The sequence below is a fragment of the Cryptomeria japonica genome, chromosome 9, assembly GCF_030272615.1.
Source record: "Cryptomeria japonica chromosome 9, Sugi_1.0, whole genome shotgun sequence".
Classification (NCBI taxonomy): domain Eukaryota; kingdom Viridiplantae; phylum Streptophyta; class Pinopsida; order Cupressales; family Cupressaceae; genus Cryptomeria; species Cryptomeria japonica.
The window spans coordinates 280362745-280385992 of record NC_081413.1 but is presented as its reverse complement, the minus strand read 5'-3'; the positions used below and the strand labels follow the sequence as shown (position 1 = coordinate 280385992).

General features: G+C 38.1%; 1 protein-coding gene across 8 annotated transcripts in view; it reads right to left on the bottom strand.

Annotated features, from left to right (window-relative positions):
• LOC131048618 (uncharacterized) overlaps positions 1-23248 on the bottom strand; it is a 244342-nt gene that overhangs the window by 82540 nt on the left and 138554 nt on the right. For all 8 annotated transcript variants that reach the window (XM_057982650.2, XM_057982646.2, XM_057982647.2 and 5 more), the window contains exon 5: positions 12565-12681. In XM_057982650.2, coding sequence (XP_057838633.2) covers positions 12565-12681 — 117 coding nt within the window. The remainder of the gene's footprint in view (positions 1-12564; positions 12682-23248) is intronic.

Genomic DNA, 23248 nt, shown 5'->3' with positions numbered 1-23248 from the left:
TTTAGGAAATTTCACTTTGGACACTTTGGAAGGGTCAGGAGCAAAATTCTTACTTAGGCTAAATTCGCACTTCTATTCATCATCATTATGCCTTGAACTTAACTTGTCAAACCTCCTCCTATCATGATCAAGCCAATTTGAAATCAATTTAGCTTAAAACAAGGTTCTTTTAGTGCATTAGGCAAAATAGAGAGTCTTTCTAGGAATTTCACTCTGGACCCTTTGGAAGGGTTAGGAGCGAATTTTGCAATAATGCTCAAATTCTTGACCTTTTCTCCAAATTTTCAAGTCTAATTTGCTTAGTTTGCTTCTCCAAGCGATGGGTGAATGATGTTTGCATTAAACAAGGCCATAAAATGAAGACTTCTATCCAAATTGAGGCAATGGCCTTTTCCTTGAGAAATTTTCTCTGGTCCCTCAGAGCGGTACAAGAGCGAATTTGATGTTCTATTCTTAATTGCCTTCACCTTTCTTCATTCTCTCCTTGACTCACTCAAACTAAGTTATCGAACCTTCAAAAGCAAGACCACATTAAGGCTTCTTCCTAGACTTTTGAAAAGGTGCAATGACTCTCTCAAACTCAATTAAGGCTCAAACCTAGAGACAAATCCCAGGCCTATCCAAGAGGAAGCTTTCAACAGAGAGCCTGACCTGGATCACCCACTGACCCATTTGAGCATAAGCAGACCATCCTATCCTAATGATCTGTCTGGCAACTCTCCAATGCAAAGATTAATAGCTAAAAACCCAAAAGACCAAGAAAACTAACCCCAAAAAGCCAAAAGCAGGGGTCCCCATTTGCAATGGGGCGATGTGTAAATACATCACAACAAGACGGAGGGAGGAAAGGCATGAAACCCAACGATGAAGCGATGCTCGAACTGGAAGATTGCTTTGAGGATGAGACGAGTTCTCTTAATGGATTATTTCACCGGCAAATGGAGGATTATGAAGTCTCCCACCCCGACTGTAACATGCTACAAATTGGAGAAATTGAGGAAGTGCAAAGTCCAATAGGCTCGAAGGAATTGTATGGGGTTAGGCGGTGTGAGAAGGAGAAAAAAAGTTGCACGAATAATGAAGCACGTCATATGTATGCTATAGGGGGGTTGTATGAGAGAACGATGTACAAGTTGAAAGCACATAATCCATACAACAAATCCGTACGAAATTTGAAGGCATACCATTTACCTCAAAAGGAATCGTATGCCCTGCGGAATACTACCCAAGAAGAGTTTCGTACCACAAATCCATACAGAGGTGAAATTCAGAAAAGCCACATAGAGAAACCGTACATTGGCAGGGTCCGGGGTTGAACGAAGGGAATAAGGCTTAACCCGTACGAAGGAGTCTGTACGGAAGGAGACATGAAGGCAAGTAAAGACCAAGACGACATCACATCAAACTGCCAAGAGGGAATCACCGTACGGACATCAAACCGCCATGAGGGAATCACCATCGTACGGACATCAAACCGCCATGAGGGAATCACCACCGTACGGCCACCTTCTCCTTGCCATGTACATCACCTCAGAACCATACGTCCAACTATACGACATAATTGTGGAATAATCGTACGGACTTCACAACGGTCATTGCTTTGTATCGTACGACTTTCAACTCATTCCATATGGCATGGCAAATTCATTCATCTCGTACGCTATCAGAGGTGCATTCCTTCCATACGACACCTAGTGCATCGTTCCCTACTGCCAACGCACATTTCGAAGTTCCAAGTAGTTATTGTTGTACATCAATTCCGTCACGTATGGACATATCATATTGCCCACACCGTAAGGAGGATACTTCATCTTGTACAGACAAAGCCTATTGTCGACACCGTACGGTCTGAGCATTTCTTTCGCATTGTACGACAGTGGTTGCATCTTGTACCGGAACACCAATCAGCCTGTGTGTGGAGTTCTCATCATGTCATATATGGCACAATCCTCTCAATGCCACCGTTTCGTACAACAAAGTGGTTTCTTCACGACATGTTGCAGATGTTGGTTAAAGCTCTTTTTTGGCTTCATCAGCATTGTTTTTGGTGTTGAGTTTCGTGTGGTTTTGAAGGTTGCAATTTGGTGATGGTTGTGTCGGATCTATTGTAATCCTTGGCCGACCATCTTTGGTCTCTTCTCTGTAATAATTTAATGTGCGAATAAAGATATATTTTACTGTCGTGTCTAGTATGCATTGTCATGTACATTATTATTTCCTGTATTTAATTTACCAGTTGTAGCGGTAAACACCAAAATGGAAGGCACAACATCTTCCGAGTGCTACTCATATCTATAGGGCTAGGTACATAGAGAACAAGAGCAGGGAGTGTCATTGCATAGCTCGAAGGGATGCCTCATGCGAAATCAAGTAGTCCTCTCATATAGATGAGGAGACCCAATTATGCTAGATCAATGCCCCACGAATAGCTAGGCATTCCCAACTCATCCTTACTATATATGAGCACTCAAGGCATGAGAGGAGCATCCACTTTATGGGCATCCACTTTATCTTGGCTCATTTTATTAATGTGTCATTAGTCTTCACTTGATTACTAAAATGCCCAATGAGCTACCCTAGCAGCCCCTTTCTGCCCTAGCCCCCATTAGACACCACTCCCATCATTGGCCATATTACCTACCCTAGGCTCAATGAAACCAAATCATGAAACCAATGGCAAGATCTTGATTCACAAAGTCAAGTGTAACTGCTCATGCATATACATATATATATATATATAGAAATAATTAAAGTAACTAAAATCATCGGAAGGGAATTTTAATACCGCATGCATTCTCATATGTTTGAATAATGCAATATCGTCCCTTTCACATCTAATCATCAATTAAAGAACAATAACAATATTCTCATCTAATTAACTGCATTAAATAACATCAATATATTTCATTGCAACAATAAACATATAAATATTCCCCAAACGGTCAGCATCATAACATCATCTTCATCATAACCATCCACTGAATCTAACACGAATGTCATCAATTACATCAATAAGCATTTGACATTCTTAATGAAATAAAGTATCATAAACATAATTTACTACTTCTGATTCAACCATAAGGTTAGCATCACTTGTTACATTCCAATCATTAATCAAATCAACATCTCATACATGGCAGCTCTGAATCACTACATCAGTCCACCATAATCATCAAAGGCACAATAGGTCATCCCGCATTTCAATGCAACAACATAATGACAAATCACCATAAGGCAAACCAACACATCATGGGTCCAGAACAATCACGGAACACATATCTAAAGCAGAGCATCAGATAAGCACTTAAGATCATACACTGCAAACCAATGAGGCATCTAGAATAAGATCAAAGCACCACAGAGAGGTTTACACCCAAATAGAAAATGGCACAACCATAGGCACATAGCCAAAACCAGACCGAGAAGAAAGAATGCAGAAGACCAAACCGGAGGGGCATTACAAGATGGATGGTAAAGCTACTATTAGTTTAAGAAAATTAACCTGACAAGACAAAATAATAACTCCTAATGACTCAGTAAAATGTTTGCGGAATATCATAGAATAGCTTGGGCATATGACATATGAGCTATGCATTCACAGATTGGGAGCTTAGAAAATTCAAAGGTTGAATTATTCAGTCTTACAAAGAGAAGATTAAGAATTTTTACAACAATAAAGTCTTATTGAATGACTCGGTAAAATGTTTGCGGAATATCATAGAATAGCTTGGGCATATGACATATGAGCTATGCATTCACAGATTGGGAGCTTAGAAAATTCAAAGGTTGAATTATTCAGTCTTACAAAGAGAAGATTAAGAATTTTTACAACAATAAAGTCTTATTGACTTGTTTCTATGATTTCAGAGTTACCTCTAATTCTAGCGGTCTACTAAAGAACAAGCCTAATTGGGGTCATAACAACACCGTCCCCTTCAAAAAATATATTTAACGTATTTGACTATTTAATAACACATTCCTTGTTTTATATATTCCAATTTCATGGTTCCCTTCCAATATATTAACAAGGTCATGAGATTGTCCACTTGAGCAAAATCTTCTTACAAGATGAATATTAATACAGATGCAAAAGCATATGGATTTCAAAGAATTGATGTTGTTCAATTAATCAAGGAGACAAAGCTCCTTTAAATAGAGTTACAAAGACGATGCTTCTAAAAGAAACAATCATTAACTAGAGGCGAAATTAGAAACAACTTAAATGACCATTAATAACACAAAAGAAAGATATTATTCTAATAGCCTCCCTTAATGGTCATTGTTCTAACTACCAAGAGAAATAACAGAGAAGGTTACCCCTTCTTCTCAGAACACGCTACAACAAAAGACAAGAGCTTGCCACTAACTCTGCCACTTGAAATGAGTCTGCCATCGACCCTCCCAAAAACTGCACGAGATACCCAAAACAACACCAACCATCCAACCTGATGTTGGAGAACTATTCCTCCCTGTAACTAGAGACACACAAAGAATAGTTGTCACAATTTTGAGGAAAAAATCGGCAAACCCTCCAAACTATTGCAGATGAGCAAGATGCCCAAAAATAGACTGCAAACAAGAGACTAGTGCAGATGTTCGCACAACAAGTCCAAGTGTGACTAAAAACAAACTGCAACAAAGTACAATTTTTGACGAAAAAATCATAAACCCTCCCATGATTTTTTTACAAGGACAATATTTAAAAACCCACAGATTTTTTTAAGGGAAAAAAATATTAAAACCTATCAAAATTTATTTTAGGTAAAAAAATATTAAAAAACCGAAAAAAAAACATCGATACCCATAAGCCATCTTCACGGTTTTCGAGGCACGAAAAAACAAGCTACTGAGAAGATGTTGAGTGCACAAAACCTGAGGTACGAGGTTCAATGCACTGAGACAACTACAGGCACAAATTCCAAGGCAAACTTATTAGCACAAAATTTGAGACACAGAAAATGAGGCACCCAAAAAAATCTGAGACCAACCCAAAAAAGCTCTTGAAAAACCCATCAAGAATCTAAAATCAAAATGCAAATCCAACCGCTCAAAAATTGAAGCACGGAAAACGATGCACCCAGAAAAATTTGATGACGACCCAATTGAGGTCTTGAAAAACCTGCCAAGAATCTACAACTAGAATAAAATTTTGACTTGAACTAAAGGGTCAAAACCCTAGTCAAAAATTGCAGAAACCCTAAGCGGCCATTAATGAGCCAAATCGAGCAAAAACACGTGGAGAATAGATGCGGATCGAGGGCAAAGACACGCGATGCAATTTGCAGCAAAAAATCCACGAACTAGAAGCAAACTACTTCGAAAAACTTGTGAAATTTTTCCTAAAAAAATTCCTTCCAAATTTTTTTTAGAAAAGCTAAAAATCTCAAAAATTATCTTTGCTCTGATACCATAATACAAATGCAAAAGCATATGGCTTTCAAAGAATCGATGTTGTTCAATTAATCAAGGAGACAAAGCTCCTTTAAATCAGTGTTCCACGGGCGTTGGGGACGGGGGGACGCGGGGGACACGGGGACACATTTCCGGGATGGGGGGACCAAGGGCCTAAGTTTGGGGACGGCGGGGGGACGGCGGCGGGGGGGTGGCGGGGTGGTGGTGCTGATATAGTTATACATATACATATAGTACTTGAAAAACTAGTTTTGAAAAGATGTATGACAGTATTACAGTGTAAGAATTATATTTCAAATGAGACTATGGGAAATTTGAAATACTAAATCTAAACACCAAGATTTCTAAGTTGTGTTGTTATATGGAGCCTAATCAAACTCGGAGGTTAGATTTTCCCTACTTCTATCGGCGCGGTTTCCCCCTATATTTTTCAACGGGGGTTTGGGGGCAACGCCCCCAAGTTGAGGTCAAGGGGCATCGCCCCATGTAGGGTCAAGGGGCAACGCCCCTTGCGCGTTCCCTGTCGCGATACAGGGCAAGGTCGAGGGGCAGCGCCCCGCGAGGCCAAAAATACTTTTATTATTTTTTAAAGGCGTCGGGTGTTATTTTTCTTTTGGCCCACGTCCAATTAGAGATACCACTTAACCCTCAAAAAACTTAAAAAGTCACTTTTTTTTTAAATTTTAATATTAAATATTGCATATACGTGGGGGCGACAGGAGACATCTAGGCGTCTCCCCATCCTTGGAGAGACGTCTGCACGTCTCTCGAAGGACGGGGAGACGCCCAAACGTCTCCCAAGGAGACGTGGAGGCGTCTCCATGTCTCTCTAGGAGATGTCCAGACGTCTCCCAAGGAGACGTCCCCGCGTCTCCCCAGGAGACATCTGGGCATCTCCCCATCCTTGGAGACGCACGTCTCTCGAAGGACGGGGAGACGCCCAAACGTCTCCCAAGGAGACGTGGAGGCGTCTCCATGTCTCTCTAGGAGATGTCCAGACGTCTCCCAAGGAGACGTCCCCGCATCCCCGCGTCTCCCCAGGAGACATCTGGGCGTCTCCCCATCGTTGGAGAGACGTCTGCACGTCTCTCGAAGGACGGGGAGATGCCCAAACGTCTCCCAAGGAGACGTGGAGGCGTCTCCATGTCTCTCTGGGAGATGCCCAGACGTCTCCCCGTCTCCCTGGGAGACGCGGGGACGCAGGGACGTCTTCGCATCCCGGCGGCGCTTGGGTGGCGGTGGCGGGACGGCGGGGAACGTCGTGTCCCCGTCCCCCCGTCCCCGAGACGTTTCTGACAGGGGGACGCGCCCAAAAAGGGGGGGGACGCGTCCCCGTGGAACACTGCTTTAAATAGAGTTAAAAAGACGATGTTTCTAAAAGAAACAATCGTTAACTAGAGGTGAAATTAGAAACAACTTAAATGACCATTAATAACACAAAGAGAAAGATATTATTATAATAAATATTAACACACATATATCACTAAATGTGCAAAATATCATAGAGATGATTAAGGGGCGTAGCATATATGCCATATGAACTATGCCTTACATGTTGAAAAAATAAAAAAAATTGATGTTTGATTTAGTCCTGCCAAAAGAAGATCAAGAATATTTACAACAATAAAGTCTTTGTGTTTACTATTTTGATCCTAATATTTAATATTCCTACATTAAATAAGGATAAGCACTAGTGGCAGGCTTAACCTTTATAGTTTTATTTATTAGTTTTAGTTATTACTTAAGCAAACTTAATTAGAATGACAAGGTATGTCCCTACATAGTTATGTTTTTATAACAAAGAGAAGGCTCTCACAAACCATCATAAGTTTTTATATTAAATTCATACTACTATTCTTTTATTATTAGAGGTCATCCCCTCGAAGTGGTTTGATATTTTATTGATATTTGCATTTATTTCCAAGAGATGTCACATAACATTTATCCACAATGTAAAGTTTCAATATAATTCTGACTGTCTCCTAAAAAGTGGCACGACAAATAAGAATCATAACCTTTGATAGAAAAACTCCATGTGACTCACCACAAATCATGTGTCACACAAAAGGTCATGTTAAGTTAATATGGTTGGTGAGCCAAGTTGTCATCAAGTACTCTTCATGTCACTCCCAACTCTGTGCCAAAAACTCACCAAGTTTTTCCAAGTGACTTGTGCATCATGCAATTAAAGTCACCTAGCATGGAAACATAAAATACCATGTGCCCAATATCCTTTTCCATTCGTCTTAAACCTCTTTTTTCTACTTTTTTCTCTCTTTTTGACCAAGCAAAGTTGTAAGTCACAAAGAAGGGCCTAGAGCGATTTCTAAAGGCAAATTTCAACTAAGTTTGAGGATTGGAATGATTTTGGAGTGGTTTTTACTTTTTACAAAGGCATGTACCTAGCAATTTTTTTGCATATTTGAAATGACAAATGTTGAAAACCTATAGGTGACACTACCCTTTTTTTGTTTTTCCCTCCACTTCCAAACCCAACCGCTTGTTCAATTCTACTTTATCTTATAAATGTTCGCTATAACAATTTTTGTCTTGAATTATTTTTTCACTTTCTTCTCATCTTATTTTTAATTTTCCACTACTTTTTGGCTCTTTTCCTGTCACTTGAAGTATCCCACCCCTGAATGATGATTTGCAGGTTGGTGTTTTTTGGAAAAGAAAAAAATTGTTTTTCTTTTTTTTTGCATTTTTGCATTTTTTTTTCAGATATATGGAAAAGAAAGTGCTGGAAATGTAAAGGAAAGCCTCTAAAAACAAACTAACAAACAATGCATCAAACCCCAAAATTTCTGATTGGAATGAGGGATCAAAATATTGCATACGAGTTCCAACAATTAAAGCTTGGCGGGGAATATTTTTACAAATAAATAATATATCTGATTTCTGCCTTTGCTGCAGCAATCAATATGTCCTCAATTTCTCAAATACAATGTAATAATGGATCCAACACCTAGGGGTTTTTTGCAGCAATAAACCCTCCAATCGCCCAGCCTGGAAAGTGACCTGTTGCTGAACGAAAAATGTTGATTTGCTGACCAGCAGGAACAGTCTGATCTGAAACTATAATTTATTCCCAAAATGTGTCCTAGAATCCAACACCCATCCCTAGGAAGGGTACGGCCTGCCAAGTTATGGTAAGGCTTGGACATAAAGATGGTATGGCCTGATTGTTTATCAATTATGTTTCCAACCTACAATAAGTCTGCTGTAATTTGCTACTAGTAATCTTCTGATATTTGCCTATCAATTCTCTCTGACACGATCAATTGATCCCTCCTGTAAATTCTGAAATGGAGTTGCCAATCAGCCCTTGGGGGACCTTTCACTCCTGCAGGCATCAATAACTGTGAAGGATTTCGTCTTCACAATCAGATGATATAAACCCTTTCAGCTTCAACCAAAACTCCAAATGAAATGCTCAACAATGAATAATGAAAAAGAGCTCCAAAATGTCTTTTATTCCTTCCCAAAAGCAATGTCACTTTTAGGGTTGCAACCATTTTATTTCTAATTAAATATTTCACTTTATTGCTTTATTGTTCACCCCTCGATTTTCATGTGCACTTTGGCCTTATATAAGTGACAAATTTAAAAGTCAAATTATTTTATTTTATAGTGACATTAATAAAGTCACTTTATTATAATAAATAAAAGTTACTTTATATTTTATTTTAAAAAGTCACTTCATGACTTTATAAAATAAAGTAACATTAAAGTTAATTAACTTTAATAATATTATTATAAATATTTATTAACTGCCTTTGGAGTCACACTATTTCCAAACAAACCATGCCCAGCAACCAACTAGTCAATTCTAAAAATAGCAGTTTACCAACTGCCACTATTGGAACTCCCCCTATGACTTTCTAAAAATAGAAAGTTTGGTCCAAAACCCCTAAAGCGTCAAAAGCGAATGTCCTACAAGATCCTGCAACCCTCAAATGGGCTCCCTACCTAGTGTGTCATCCTATGGAACCACTGCTAATAGGCTAACCTTGCGAAAAATAGAAAGTGCATAGGAAGGGGACATTACAATCCGCCCTCCCGAAATTGCTTGTCCTCAAGCAATCTCAATTCAAGATGCTATAATATTTGCTTGCTCACCCACGTAGCATCCTCTATCGGCAAGTCCTTCCACTTTACCAAATACTTCATAATAACTCTCCGGCTTTGTCTACGCTCTTTGGTGTCAATGATAGCCTCAAGGACAAGAATCAGTTCCCCTCTTCATCTAGGGGAGGTAAAACTGTAGAAGGTATCACTTTGTGTCCCAATGCCTTCTTGAGGCAAGACACATGAAATACATTGTACACCTTGCTCTCTACCCGTAGATCCAACTCATAAGCCACGTCTCCAATCCTCTTGGAGATCCTAAATGGTCCATAGTTACGTGGTTTTAGCTTCTCAGCTCCCTTTTTCTTGAGAGTTGACTGACAATAAGGCTGCAACATCAGATATACAATGTCACCCACCTCAAATGAACGCTCAACTCTTCAATGAGCCACATACTACTACTGAGTTTTTGCCTTCTAAATATTCTCCTTCAAAGATCTCATTATGTCGTGACTCTCCTATAGTAGGTCCTTAGCACTAGGCACACCACTATCCCCAAGAAGCAAGTCCAAGAAGCTAGGTGCCTCATACTCATAAAGGGCCATAAATGGTGACATCTGTATAGACGTGGTAAGTTGTATTATAGCAATACTCACACAAATGTATCCACTTAACCCATTCCTTTTGCTGCCCTACAATGTAGTTCCTAAGGTATCCCTCCACCCACTTATTAACAATCTCTGTTTGCCTATCCACCTATGGGTGGTAACTTGTATTTGGAGTAAGCTTTGTCCAACTGAGTCTGAATAGCTCCTGCCAAAAGTGACTCATAAATTTGTTGTCCCGGTCACTGACTATGTTCCATGGCAATCCGTGGAGCCTGAATACCTCTTTGAAGAATAAATCAACAACCTATGTTGTTGTGTATGTGGCTGAAATCAGAAATAAGTGACCAAACATTGTGAGTCTATCAACGACAACATACATATAGCCCCTCCTTTGGGCCTTAGGCAAACCCATAATAAAATCCTTGGAGATCACTCCCACTTCTGATTAGGAATAGGTAGGGTTTGTAGATGACCCATCAAAAGGATTACTCCTACAAATAGGACACTCTCTCACATACTGAAGAATCTCAGATTTGAGCTCTTTCCATGTGAACCGCTCCAAAATTTGCCTTTAAGTCGGAAGTCCTGCCATGGTAACATCGTGAAAGACTCTCAATATCTTCTTCTTCATCTCTAATCCAAGTACTTAGAAACCCTACCAGGATTCCCTAGTGCTGAAGCAGCTTTCTATGTTAAGGTTTGATCAGATTTAGAGGTTATGGTATTTTAATTTTTCTATATAAGATATTGATCACAAAGTCTTTATAATTTCTTCTTGAATATTAACATATATATATGTCAATTTGCAGAAATTATAATATCAATACTGATGATATGGAGAAGTAAACAATATAAAGAGATTTAAATGCAGATTAGAATGGTTTATATAATGCTGCTGATGTATGCTTAATCCAACGATTCCAAAATATATATTTTGCTGCAACTTGTTCAGCACTTATTGATTACGGTACCTCCCAAGTCATAATGAATCAGTTTTATATATACAACAGCGTGGACACATGTCTCCGTAGGGACATGTCTCTACATGAACATAGTCCGCATAGAGACATGCCTCTACGTAGACATGTCCACGAATTGTTATCGGCTGTTTATTATCGATGACTAACATCAATACATTGTGATATAATTAGGTTCGATACACATTGCAATATAATTAAGTTCAATACACATTATCGAACCATAGTTACATCAAGGCATTACTAATGATATTGGTATCATAGTATGCTGTCATTGATAGCATAGTATGATATTGATATCATTAGTACAGATATCGATACTCAATATCGATGTATGAATTATTATCAACAATGCGATAAGTATTGCCAGCATGATTATTATTATTAAATAGTATGAATAACAGCATGATTTACATCATTACCAAGATTAACAATGGTTATATTTCAATCATGTATATATGTATATATAATATACATGTACAATATTAAATATATATATATATACATGATAGTTATATTACTATTATTAATCATGTATTATGATAATCGATAACCATAGTGAAATACAAAGAAAAGATAGTAATCAAATGCTCAAGGCCGATAGGTCACTTATACATTTGATTTCATCGATAGGACTAATCCGACCGAAGCTACAAATCATTAACATTCTAGATGTTTGAAAGAAACTAATAAACTTCAGATTCACCTGGTACCACCACTGAATCAATCAAAACAACCTAAGAGTGAAATATGAATTCAACTTACAAAATGCATACCTCCAACCAAGCTGACTTACATTCTTTGATAATATATTTTGAACAACCCCCTCCACTGTTATACTACTTTGGCAAGATTTATTTGATGATGTTTTCTTCAAAACTATAGCAAATTAGCCAGGCAACTTGTACTAAAACCTCTTGAAACCTCACCTTCACTTAACAGTTTTAGTGCTCTTATAATGCTGATTAACCTCAGTTGAATTTTTTAATGAATAATAAAAATCAAATTTGCAGTTATTACTAGTGCAGTGACAGGGTTATAACTACTGTATAGGCTGAAACATTTCTTTTATGAAAAAATGATAGGTTACAAATAGACAAATTGAAAATTTAAACTTTACAAAATCATAGAAATTTCAAGAAATAAACCTTAGCATTGCAGTGTTTATCCAACAAAAACTATTAAAAAATGAATACTCAAAAAGGCCGGCATTTACATGAAATCAAAGCTATAATAGACCAGATAGTCAACAGTCATCAGAGCAAATAACTTTATCTGAAAATGAGTTTGCAAAGAAGAAAATAATATCAGCATCTTTCCCTGTTTAGCAAGACCAGTTTCCCAAGTGCAACCATCTCTTCAAACAGAAATAGTTATGTTCAGCACTGATACCATGTTACTGTAATACTCCTTATTTGAGCTTTCCCATTAATATATGAACCAATCTTTTCAATGTTTGTATAAAAAAATTATAAGGTGAGGTAACAAATAGATACCTTCTCCAGAGGGACAATCCAACCAGATTCAATTGACCATGACAACATGGGACGCAGATCTTTGCAATCAGCTTCATAAGAGCCCCCTTCACCATTAGGAGGTTTTAGCAAATCAACCTACATACATCATCCAAGATTCCAAACACACTTTCTATCAGTATCATTCCTCAGATATTTCCAGTCTATATCCCTTATCAACACCCAGAAATATATACATATAGTACAAGTTCTATTTTGTGTGAACAGATCAAGTTAAAATGTAATCATACGTCGATGCACCATATATCCAAACCATCCAATAGACATAAACTACACAACAAGGATTTTAATACTAATCTTTAGAAGAAAACAATAATAATGAATTTTACAAACAAGCTAGAGAGCTTTCATAATAAGATATGAACTAAATGTTTATTGTACTTTTTTATAACATAAAAGTAAATTAAAGCAGAACCGCTCATCAAATTGACATACCAATAGAGAACATATAAAATAATAGCAGACAGCTCGCAACCCATGGGCATGGTAGTAACCATGAAGATGTCAAATTATGTTGCCAGTTACATCATTTTCTCTCTGGGATGCTTAGCGCACACCATTGAAATGTTAAATGTTATATATTTTCTATTGGGACTCCCACAGAGTGCAACTCGTTCATATGTGAATATAATTTTCGCATAGTTCGGTAAATTGCACTTATTTAAATTGCAATTATAACATATTTATTTTCAACTGACTTATTTAGTAGAATTTGCTTGGTTCTCTAAAGGCTAATTTGAAACAAAATCACAAACAGAATAAGACCTTATAGCTGTGCAACAATTATTTTTCATTATATGCATTTGACAGGCAAACTTAGCAAAGATTAGAACATATATAGCTTCCAAAGTCACAAAAGGTAGAACTACAATTAAGTACAAGCTGATGGTAAGAAAAAATATATATCATGATAAGAATTGATCAAGTTACACAAGTAAACTACCGTAGTAAAATAACTCTCAGAACTGAAAAACAGATAAAGTAAATAAATATTAAAACATTGTAACAGTGACCTAGTTATATTATTGATTAGTTATACACCATGTGATGGGTTATATACCAATATAATGCATATTCCAAAAGATTTCAACAAATTACATATAAACACTTGGTTAAAGATGATTTACGGTTTTACCTATGTGGATCCAAAGAACCGCATTGTAAATAAATGGTGTAATTCTAAGACCATAAGGTCAACTTGTAATATCCCCAATTTTTAAGGTGACATTTAGTTAAATTGATTCTTATTAAGTTATCAAAATATAAATAAAATATTCATTGATGACTTAATATTAATAAATTTAATTAAATAATAAAGTATTATATTGTCACTTTATTAAATAGGTAATTTTCAGTTGCACGCTTCTTTTGGACCAACCTTTGTTGAGGAGCAACCTCCCAGTGAAGAAATTGCAATGAACGCTCACACTGATCAAAGGAGGAAAGATTGTTTATACTCCTTGGGCGCCATCAAGGGATGATAGTCGTGCAATTGGGGAAGAAATTATCTTCGATTCAGAATGGAAGAGATCTCCTTGTGTGTTGACATCTCACAGTGAAAAGGGTGATTTCTCGATTGGGCATGATGCTGCCCTAAACTCAGAAAAAATCTGAATTTATGATTGTTAACAGCAGTACTCCAGTTGGGACAGTTGGCAACTTTGTGTTGGATGGTTTTTGGTGCAGTAAACACTTTGGCACAACAAAAGTCAATGGCACACCCATGAACATGACAATTAAAAGAATGCAGGCTTGAATCAAGCTTGAGGCATAGGACTTTCAGTTGGAGAAATCTCAAGAACCAACACCTGTTGATGACCGTCCACTCATAAATGGAGAGATGATCAAAATCTACGATGGCATGGCTGATTTCTTGATTAGGAACAGCGGCTCCTTATCTTTACAGAGTCATGAGTTGGCAGCCCATATACATGACGATGATATTGTCAAGGAGATTTCTAATGTTGGCACTCAAGATTTGGGAAACAAACATGAGGCATTTGTTATGGATCCAAGCCACAAGAGGCCTGAGTTTGCACATTCTGGCATGAAAGATGTAGAGAAGACACAAAGTATGTGTGAAGGAAGGCTACAAAGAGCAAAGGATGTAAAGTGGATGGCTGTCCAAACAAGACAGCACTTACAAGATGTCAAGGAACGCTACAATCATATAAATCAAGCTGGATAACGAAGAGAAGTCTATCTTCGTAAAGAAAACATGGAGATGGAGCATACAAATGATGAGCTCCTCGGGATGAGGAAGCAAGAACATGTACTAGTATGTGAACAAGCAAAGGGGTATGATCCAGGAATTTTTATTGGGATCTCTACTTTGCATCATGAGATTCATAAGTTTTATCTTTTATAGAATCAGTTGAAAGCTCAAATCATAAGGGAAGATGGGATAGTTGAGCACACATTTGGAGGATCAGCCACCAATGTTAGCCCTACACATGTAGAGGGAAACATAAGTGGATTGGACTTGGTTAAGCTTTTGGTCGCTCATGGTGAGTTTGAGGAGTTATTTCTTTTGGCGGCACACATGGTAGAGCAGATAGCTTTCGTTTGAAGGTTAGTGTCTTGCTGGTAAAAAAAAGGAAAAAAAAAAGGGAAATAACTTTTCTTGGGTTTCCTGCTGGGGAGAGGGAGATTTGAAGTACTTTGTTATTTCTGTCTTAAAGATCTCTGGTATAAATTTGTTTGGCCCATCCGAGACACCAACAGTTTTTTGGCGACTCTGCTGGGGACACAGACGCATTTGGAAGCCTCACGCTTTCGTTTGAAGACTAGTGTCTTGCTGTTTTTGAAAGAAGAGCTTGGAAATTCTTTCGTTTCTTTAAGCTGGAAAGTTTGCGTGTTTACGTTCGTCAGAAGATAGGTGAATATTCAGAAGAAATATCTGCTACTGAAAGAGCTAGATTCTTTTTACTCACTAGTACATCTTCCCTATCACGAACCACAAGTTATCCTCCCTTAAGAAAGAAGAAATCTATCCCAAGTGAAAATTCCTCTTTCTTTTTCAGACCACTGATACCTTCATTATCTAATATGGCTAATCCACCTCCGCTTCCTCCTCCCGGTCGATGGGGAGTAGCCTTTGGTCCTTTGGCATTAACCCCACCTCTTCATCCGCTTCCACAAGGTTCACGCAAAAATCTTCCCAAATTTTATGGAGATGGAAAGCAACACCCCGATGAACATGTCAAGTCTTTCTATATGGCGTGTGGTGTTCTTGGAGTTGAACATCAAGATGTTGTTGTTCGGTTGTTTATAGAGACTCTTCAAGGTATTGCAGCAGACTGGTTTTTCAATCTTACTGCTGGTTCAATTGTTTTGTGGAACTCATTCAAAGACAAGTTCCAGGAACATTTCAAGCCTGCAGAAGATGAGCACGCCTTGTTGGCCCAGTTGACACAAATGAAGAAGGATACGCATGAAGGCATGCGCGAATTCATTGCTAAATTTAACAAATTAGCAAATAGAATTCCTGTTAATTCTAAGCCTACTCCTGAGAACCTCAAGTGTTTTTTCATTAACACTCAGTTGCCCGAGGTCGGTTTCTTCTTAAGGCGAGCATCTCCTGCTGATTTAGAAGTTGCTCAATCAATGGCTACTGAAATTGAGGACGATTTGATCCTAGCTAGTAAGATCAAAAAGGATTCTAGTCGGTCCAAAGGAGGTTCACATATGGATGGTTCATTTTCTGGTTCTACCGATCCTATGGTACAGAAATTGGCAAATGAACTTCTTGCTTTAAAGAAGCAAGTCTCTCAAAATTCCTACCCCACACCATACAAGGATATCCCAAGAAGGACATATCCTAATACTGCTGCCAAAAATCAACCCAAGTTGCCTCCCCCTCCGGAGAGACTTGCGCTTGAGCCACCTCCTTCAAAGGTAGCGGTTGGCTATTATGAGACTGATCAAAATGAGTCTTCTTATTTTGATTATCAATTCGACAAAGTTGCTCTTCCTCAACAAGAAGAAGAAGAAATGACTGGCGACTCTACTATATGTCACATGCCCTATGATGACTCTGTTGCTGCTGAAAGGACTCATAACCAAGCATTTGCTGTAATGACAAGATCCCAAACCCAGTTGGCCCAACAAGAAGAAGTTGCAAAGATAGCAAGTGATTTACAACCACCTGTTATTATTGCTAAAAGAGGAACACCGCTGCCCCATATTCCAAAGGATGCAGCGAAAATCCAAGTAAGTAACAAAAGTCCTCCTCTTGCTTCATCCGTTGATCCCAAGCCCAGTATGTCCAACCCCAAACCATTATCGTACAATGTTAATCCCTTTCTAGCTGGTTCATTTTAAGCTTTTGATATCATTGACCATGCTAGGAAGACTAAGATTCAAATGTCCGAAGTTGAGTATTTACAAGCTAATCCCGATCAATTTGATAGTTTAGCTGATTTTGTTAAAAGTAAGGAGACTCGTCCTATACTTGAAAACACTATCCCACAAGAACCCAAGAATTTGCCCAATCATTTGGTGACCATTCCATCTACCACCCAGGGAAAAATAGAACCTTTTTACATTTCCCTATTGATCAATGGTTTTCAGTTGAGCAATTGTGTCTTGGATTCTGGTGCTTCTGATAATGTCATGCTCGCGAAAGTTGCACAAGCTTTGGGGCTGACCTTGACCAAAACTTTTGGTCATTGTTATTCCATGGAGAACAAACAAGTGCCTCTTATTGGACAAATCAAGGACGCGCAATTTGCATTTGCTTCTTTTCCGAATAATAAAATAAAGATGACTGTCTTGGTGGCTGACGTTCCTGCATCATACGGAATGTTACTTGGCCGTAATTTTTGTAAGGATGTTGGAGGTGAACTCAACATGGATATGACGGAAGCAAGAATACCTGTCAAAGGTGTTGTGCAGAAGTTAATTCCTGAAAGAGAAACCAAGTACACAGTTGTCAAGTCCAATGACCCTCATGCTCAGATTCTTTTTGAATCTACGGCTTTTGGAAATTATTATCTCCATATAGATGAAATTTCAGAATTTGCTGAAGATTACCCTTCTAGCAGCTCCAACATTTCACTACTTTCAGCAAATGAAAAGTTTGTTGATACTGATCAGGACCAAGCATCAGAAGATGGGTCATCCAGTTCATATGTTACGGTTGAAGAAGTCGCATCTTCACCTGCTGGTGAAAGTATTCCATTACCTCCTCGACAAGATGAGTTTCATTCTTCGTCTATTCAAGAAGAAAGTTCATCCTCTCCTATGGAAGAAGATGACAACTTTTCTTTTCATAATGCGCCCATCTCGGATGAAGGCAGCTCTAATCATTCCAATGAAAACAACAGTTCAAATGATGTATGGACTCTTGAATTTGATGGCAGCTGCGCTACGAATGGATCCGGAGCTGGTGTAGTTCTTATATCTTCCAAGGGAGAGATCTTCCCTTACTCTTTCAAGTTGCAATTTGCCAATACCAACAATACGGCTGAATATGAGTCGCTTTTGTTAGAAATGAGTGTTGCATTGAAAAGAGGAATCAAAAACCTTCATGCCCAAGGTGATGCAAAATTAATTGTTTGTCAAGTGACAAACATATATCAAACTAAGAATGACAGACTCAAGCATTACCGCAATTTGGTATGGGAGAATATTGAAGATTTCGATTCTTTCAATATCTCAGTTGTTCCTCGTGAATGCAATGATAGAGCTGATTCTCTTGCTGTTTCAGCTACTTCATTAATTCCCCATCTTGACTTTGGTCAAGATAAATATATTATTGAAATAATCTGCAGACCTAGTGTGCCTGACAATTGGGATCATTGGTAGATCTTCAATGATGACAAGCAGATCAATAATTTCTTGCAAGCTGAGGATGGTTTCAACAACCTGTATTTTGAAGGAAGTAATTCTCCTACTTCTTTGTCATCAGATTCAATGTTTGATACATCAATTAAATCAAATGAAAATATCCTTCAACTAAAAGGAAATAAAATTCCCAAGGGGTTGGTTTCTCTTGAAAAACTTTTTGATCAACATGATCGTTATATCAAGAGATGACAAGAAGAAAGTACTGATTCTCCTATGGGATATGAAAAATATAATATTGGATCTGATGGAGATCCAAAGTTTGTCAATATTGGCAATAACTGCACTTCAGATGAGAGAGATCAGTTTATTCAGCTTTTGCGCCAATACCATGATGTCTTGGCATACTCGTATGATGATCTAAAATCTTTCCAACCCAAGGAAGTGCAGCATGACATTCCTCTCAAGCTTGGTGCAGAACCTTTCAGGCAAAAGCAATGCTAGTATAATCCGAAGATCTCAGGTACCATTCTTTCTGAAGTTCAAAAGATGCTTGATGCTCGGATTATCTTTCCCATCCATCATTCAACATGGTTGGCAAATATAGTACCGGTGCGTAAGAAGAATGGAGAAATATGTATCTGTGTTGATTTTAGAAATCTTAATCAGCTATCACTCAAGGACAATTATCCATTGCCAATCATGGATCAAGTTTTGCAAACGGTGACAGGCTCTGAGATGCTATCTATGCTAGATGGATTTTCGGGATACAATCAGATTGAGGTTAGTGAACCTGATCAACACAAGACTACATTCACCACTCCATGGGGTACATATGCATACCGCAGAATGCCTTTCGGGTTGATCAATGCAAGGGCTACTTTCCAGCGAGCTATGGACTTGGCTTTCCGTGGTATTGTGGGAAGGTATATTGTAGTATATCTTGATGATCTTACTGTTTTTTCTAAAGATCGTGAGAATCATCTTTTTCATCTACAAGATGTACTTGAAAGATGTCGCAAGCACGGCATCTCTCTTAATCCCAAGAAGTCAATTTTTGGGGTGACGGGGGGAAAACTTCTTGGTCACATTGTTTCCAAGGAGGGTATAAAAGTTGATCATGAGAGGGTTAAATCTATTCAGAATCTCCCTTTGCCATCCAACAAGACTGTTGTTCATTCCTTTTTTGGTAAGGTAAATTTTCTGCGAAGATTCATACCTGACTTTGCGGAGAAGACCTGTCATATTGTGGATATGATGAAAGGAAAGTCTTCTTTCCATTAGAATTCTGAAGGAAGGGCGGCATTCAATGAAATCAAAGATTCAATTGCTCATGCACCCGTGTTGGTTTGTCCCAATTACACCAAGGAGTTCATCATGTATAGTTATGCTTCCGAGCATACCCTGTCAGCTATTCTGATGCAAAAAAATTCAGAAGGAATTGAATCTCCTATCGCTTTCATGAGTTGTCCTTTGAAGTCTCATGAACTCAAGTATTCCTCTATTGAGAAGAATGCCTATGCGGTTGTTAAAGCAGTTAAGAACTTTCGTTTTTACATCTTGAATTCTCATACCATTGTGTTAGTTCCTGATACATCAGTCAAATCTATCTTAACACAACAGGAGTTTGGCACAAAGAGAGGAAATTGGATTGCTGAAATCCAAGAGTATGACTTGGAGATCAAGCCTACAAAGCTTGTTCGAGGAAGAGGACTCTATCAGCTGATGGCGGAAGGTATTCCAGGGGAGCAAGAATTGGATGATTCTGAAGATCTTCCCAGGGTGTTGTTTGTTAGTACTACTGATGAATGGTACTCTAATATAGCATTTTTCCTGACTTATGGCAAATGTCCACAACATTTGTCATTCAAGGAAAAAAGAAGTATCAAGTTGAAAGCTGTGAACATTGTATTATGGGATACTGGTTTGTACAAAAAAGCCATTGACGGTACTTTCCTCCGTTGTGTTGACAAAGCACAACAAACCAAATTGCTGGAATCTTTCCATGACAAGGCTTGTGGTGGACATTTTTCTACGCCAGTGACCGCTCACAAAATTTTGAGAGAAAAATATTATTGGCCTACACTCTTTCAAGATGCTTTCCGGTGGGTGCATAAGTGTGTACATTGTCAGCAATTTGTAGGCAAACCAAAGCTTGTAGCATTACCATTGAAGCCGGTTATTGTTGAAGAACCTTTCCGGCAATGGGGCATTGATTTCATTGGTGTGATCAATCCCTCCTCAAGTGCAGGTCATTCCTATGTCCTTACAGCTACTAATTATTTCACCAAGTGGGTGGAAGCCATACTGGTAAAGAACGCTACTTCTGAGGTAGTATGCAATTTCCTCAAGGAGAACATTATTTCCAGGTTTGGTGTTCCATTCAAAATTGTGACTGATAATGCACCCACCTTTTCTTCCTCAGAAATTTCACAATTTTGCTTTGAGTATAATATCTTGTTGACTCATTCATTTGATTATTATCCCCAAGGTAATGGTCAGGCGGAATCTAGTAACAAGAATTTGATTACTATTATTCGCAAACTTGTGGAGGAAAATCAAAGGTCCTGGCATAAGGCTCTTTTTGATGCTTTATGGGCGGACAGGATTACACCCAAAAGGGCTATTGGTATGTCACCATTTCAGCTTCTTTATGGGATCAATGCAGAAATACCCATCACTTTGGAACTTCCCACTCTCAAGTTGTCTAAAGCAATTGAGGATCAAACTTATGAGAATGCTTTAGACAAAAGGATCATGTATCTTTCTCAGCTGGAAGAACAAAGAACACAAGTGGTAGACCAAATTACTCAGCATCAGCAACAAGTCAAAATTCTTTTTGATAAGAAATCAAAGAAAAGAGGATTCCAAGTTGGTGATCGTGTTTTGCTTTGGGATAAGCGAAGGGAACCGAAAGGTTTACATGGCGAATTTGATTCTCTTTGGCGAGGACCCTTCACTATTCACCGTGTTGCTGGAGAAGATAGTTTTATCTTGGCTTATCATGATGGTACACCATTTGCGCTACCTTATAATGGTTAGCATTTGAAGCATTACTTTGAATGAAGATTCGAGGTAACTTCTTGTACATAATGTCTTTCTCTTGTTTGTTTTCCGTCTTTTTTTTGTTTGTTTTTGCTTTGTTTGACCCTGTGACCCAATGGATAAGAGGAAGGCACTTAGAGTTCTGGGTTCTTTTCTTTCATAATCTTGAAGGATTAATGAAAGAATTCCCCAGTCAGAGCCAGTTGTTGTCCTCATTTTTGTTTCCAAAAATGAAGGACCACTATTTACAATTTTTGTGAAAAAATAAAAAAATTTACTCTGTGGCACACTTCCCGAGGTAGAATTTTGACTAATCCTTGGACTGGCTTAATCCTCAGTCCATCCTCGAACTACGTTTCAAATTTCGTCAAATTCTGGGTTCGTTTGCTATGCCTTTCCTTCAATTTCGGGTTTTAAAATCCCGACTGCAGGTGGAGAATTTTCTTCAAACTGCAAGTTTTAATGGTATTCATTGTTTTGAGTTTTTGTAGGGGAATTTTTAGCTTATTACATGTGCATTTTTATTAAAAGATGTTACTTCCAATTTGTTTTAAATTTTCCTTCCTTCCTTCCTTTGTTATTTTTAATTGTCTTTTGGTCATGTTTAGTTAAAATAGGGATTTTTTGGCTCAACTGCAAGTAAACTTGCAGTTTGGTCAAAAAACCCCTACTTTAATGGTTTTTACATGTAATAGGGATTTTAAATCCCCATTACATGTGTCCATGTATTTCTAACTTGTTGTAGGGATTTTATTTCCTTTTTACAAGTTTTTAAAACTTTTAGTTTGCTCCAAAAAACCCGATTTTGCTGTGCAAGTGCATTTTTGACAATTTTTAAACTTGTCATTTGTCCAAAAAAACCCGATTTTGGCTTGGCAAGTGAAAAAGTAAAAAATAAAACTTGTCATTTGTCCAAAAAAACCCGATTTTGGCCTAGTGAGTGAAAAAGTGAATTTTAGAACTTATTTGTTCTAAAAAACCCGACTTTCATTCCCTTGTGCATTTCGAACTTGTCTTTTGCTCCAAAACACCCGAAATGCAAGAAAAAAACGATTTTTGACCATTTCAAGGCAAATTTTGTGGAGAAATTGTTGGAGGAAGGAGGCGTTTTGGTTTGCATCCTATTTTCATGCATTCTTGGACATCTTTCATGCCATTTGGAGGATACATTTGCTGGTTTTTTGCCCTAAATCAGCAACCACGTTTTTCTTTAATGCCACATTTTGAGGGATTAAATCTTCAACAAACTGCAAACTCCTAAATCGTTTTGCCCTTTCTCACCGAGGCGTGGAGTTTGGGTGGAGTTTTAAGCTATTTAATGATGCCCTCCAATATGCAACAAGTGCCACGTTTTTTCCTCCACGTGAATCATTATGGCTGCATATTAGAAGTGTTGAATGCCACGCATCTTCAAGGACATGGATCGTTTTAGCTTGAAGTACCAAGGCGTTGAGGTTTAAGAAGCATTCAAGCATTTTCTATGACATTTTGCTCTTGCTTGGTGCCACGTTTTTCCATATAAGACATTTTTGCAAAAAACGTGATAAGGGTTTGGCATTACGGATTGCTCCTTTTTACCGGTTTTGCTCCTTCATTCCAAGAATTGTTGCATTATTGGAGAAGCATTTTGCATTTTTAAGAAAGGTATGTTCTCTTTCCTTTCTTTCCTTCATTTTATGATTTTCTTGTTTTCTTAATTTTCGTTCTTAGTTGCATTTTTGGCATGTGTTGTTCTTCCCCCAAAAATTAGTTTTTGTGAAAGAAATCTTCCCCTTGGTATGCAATTTTTGAAATTGCATTGTTCTTCCCAAAA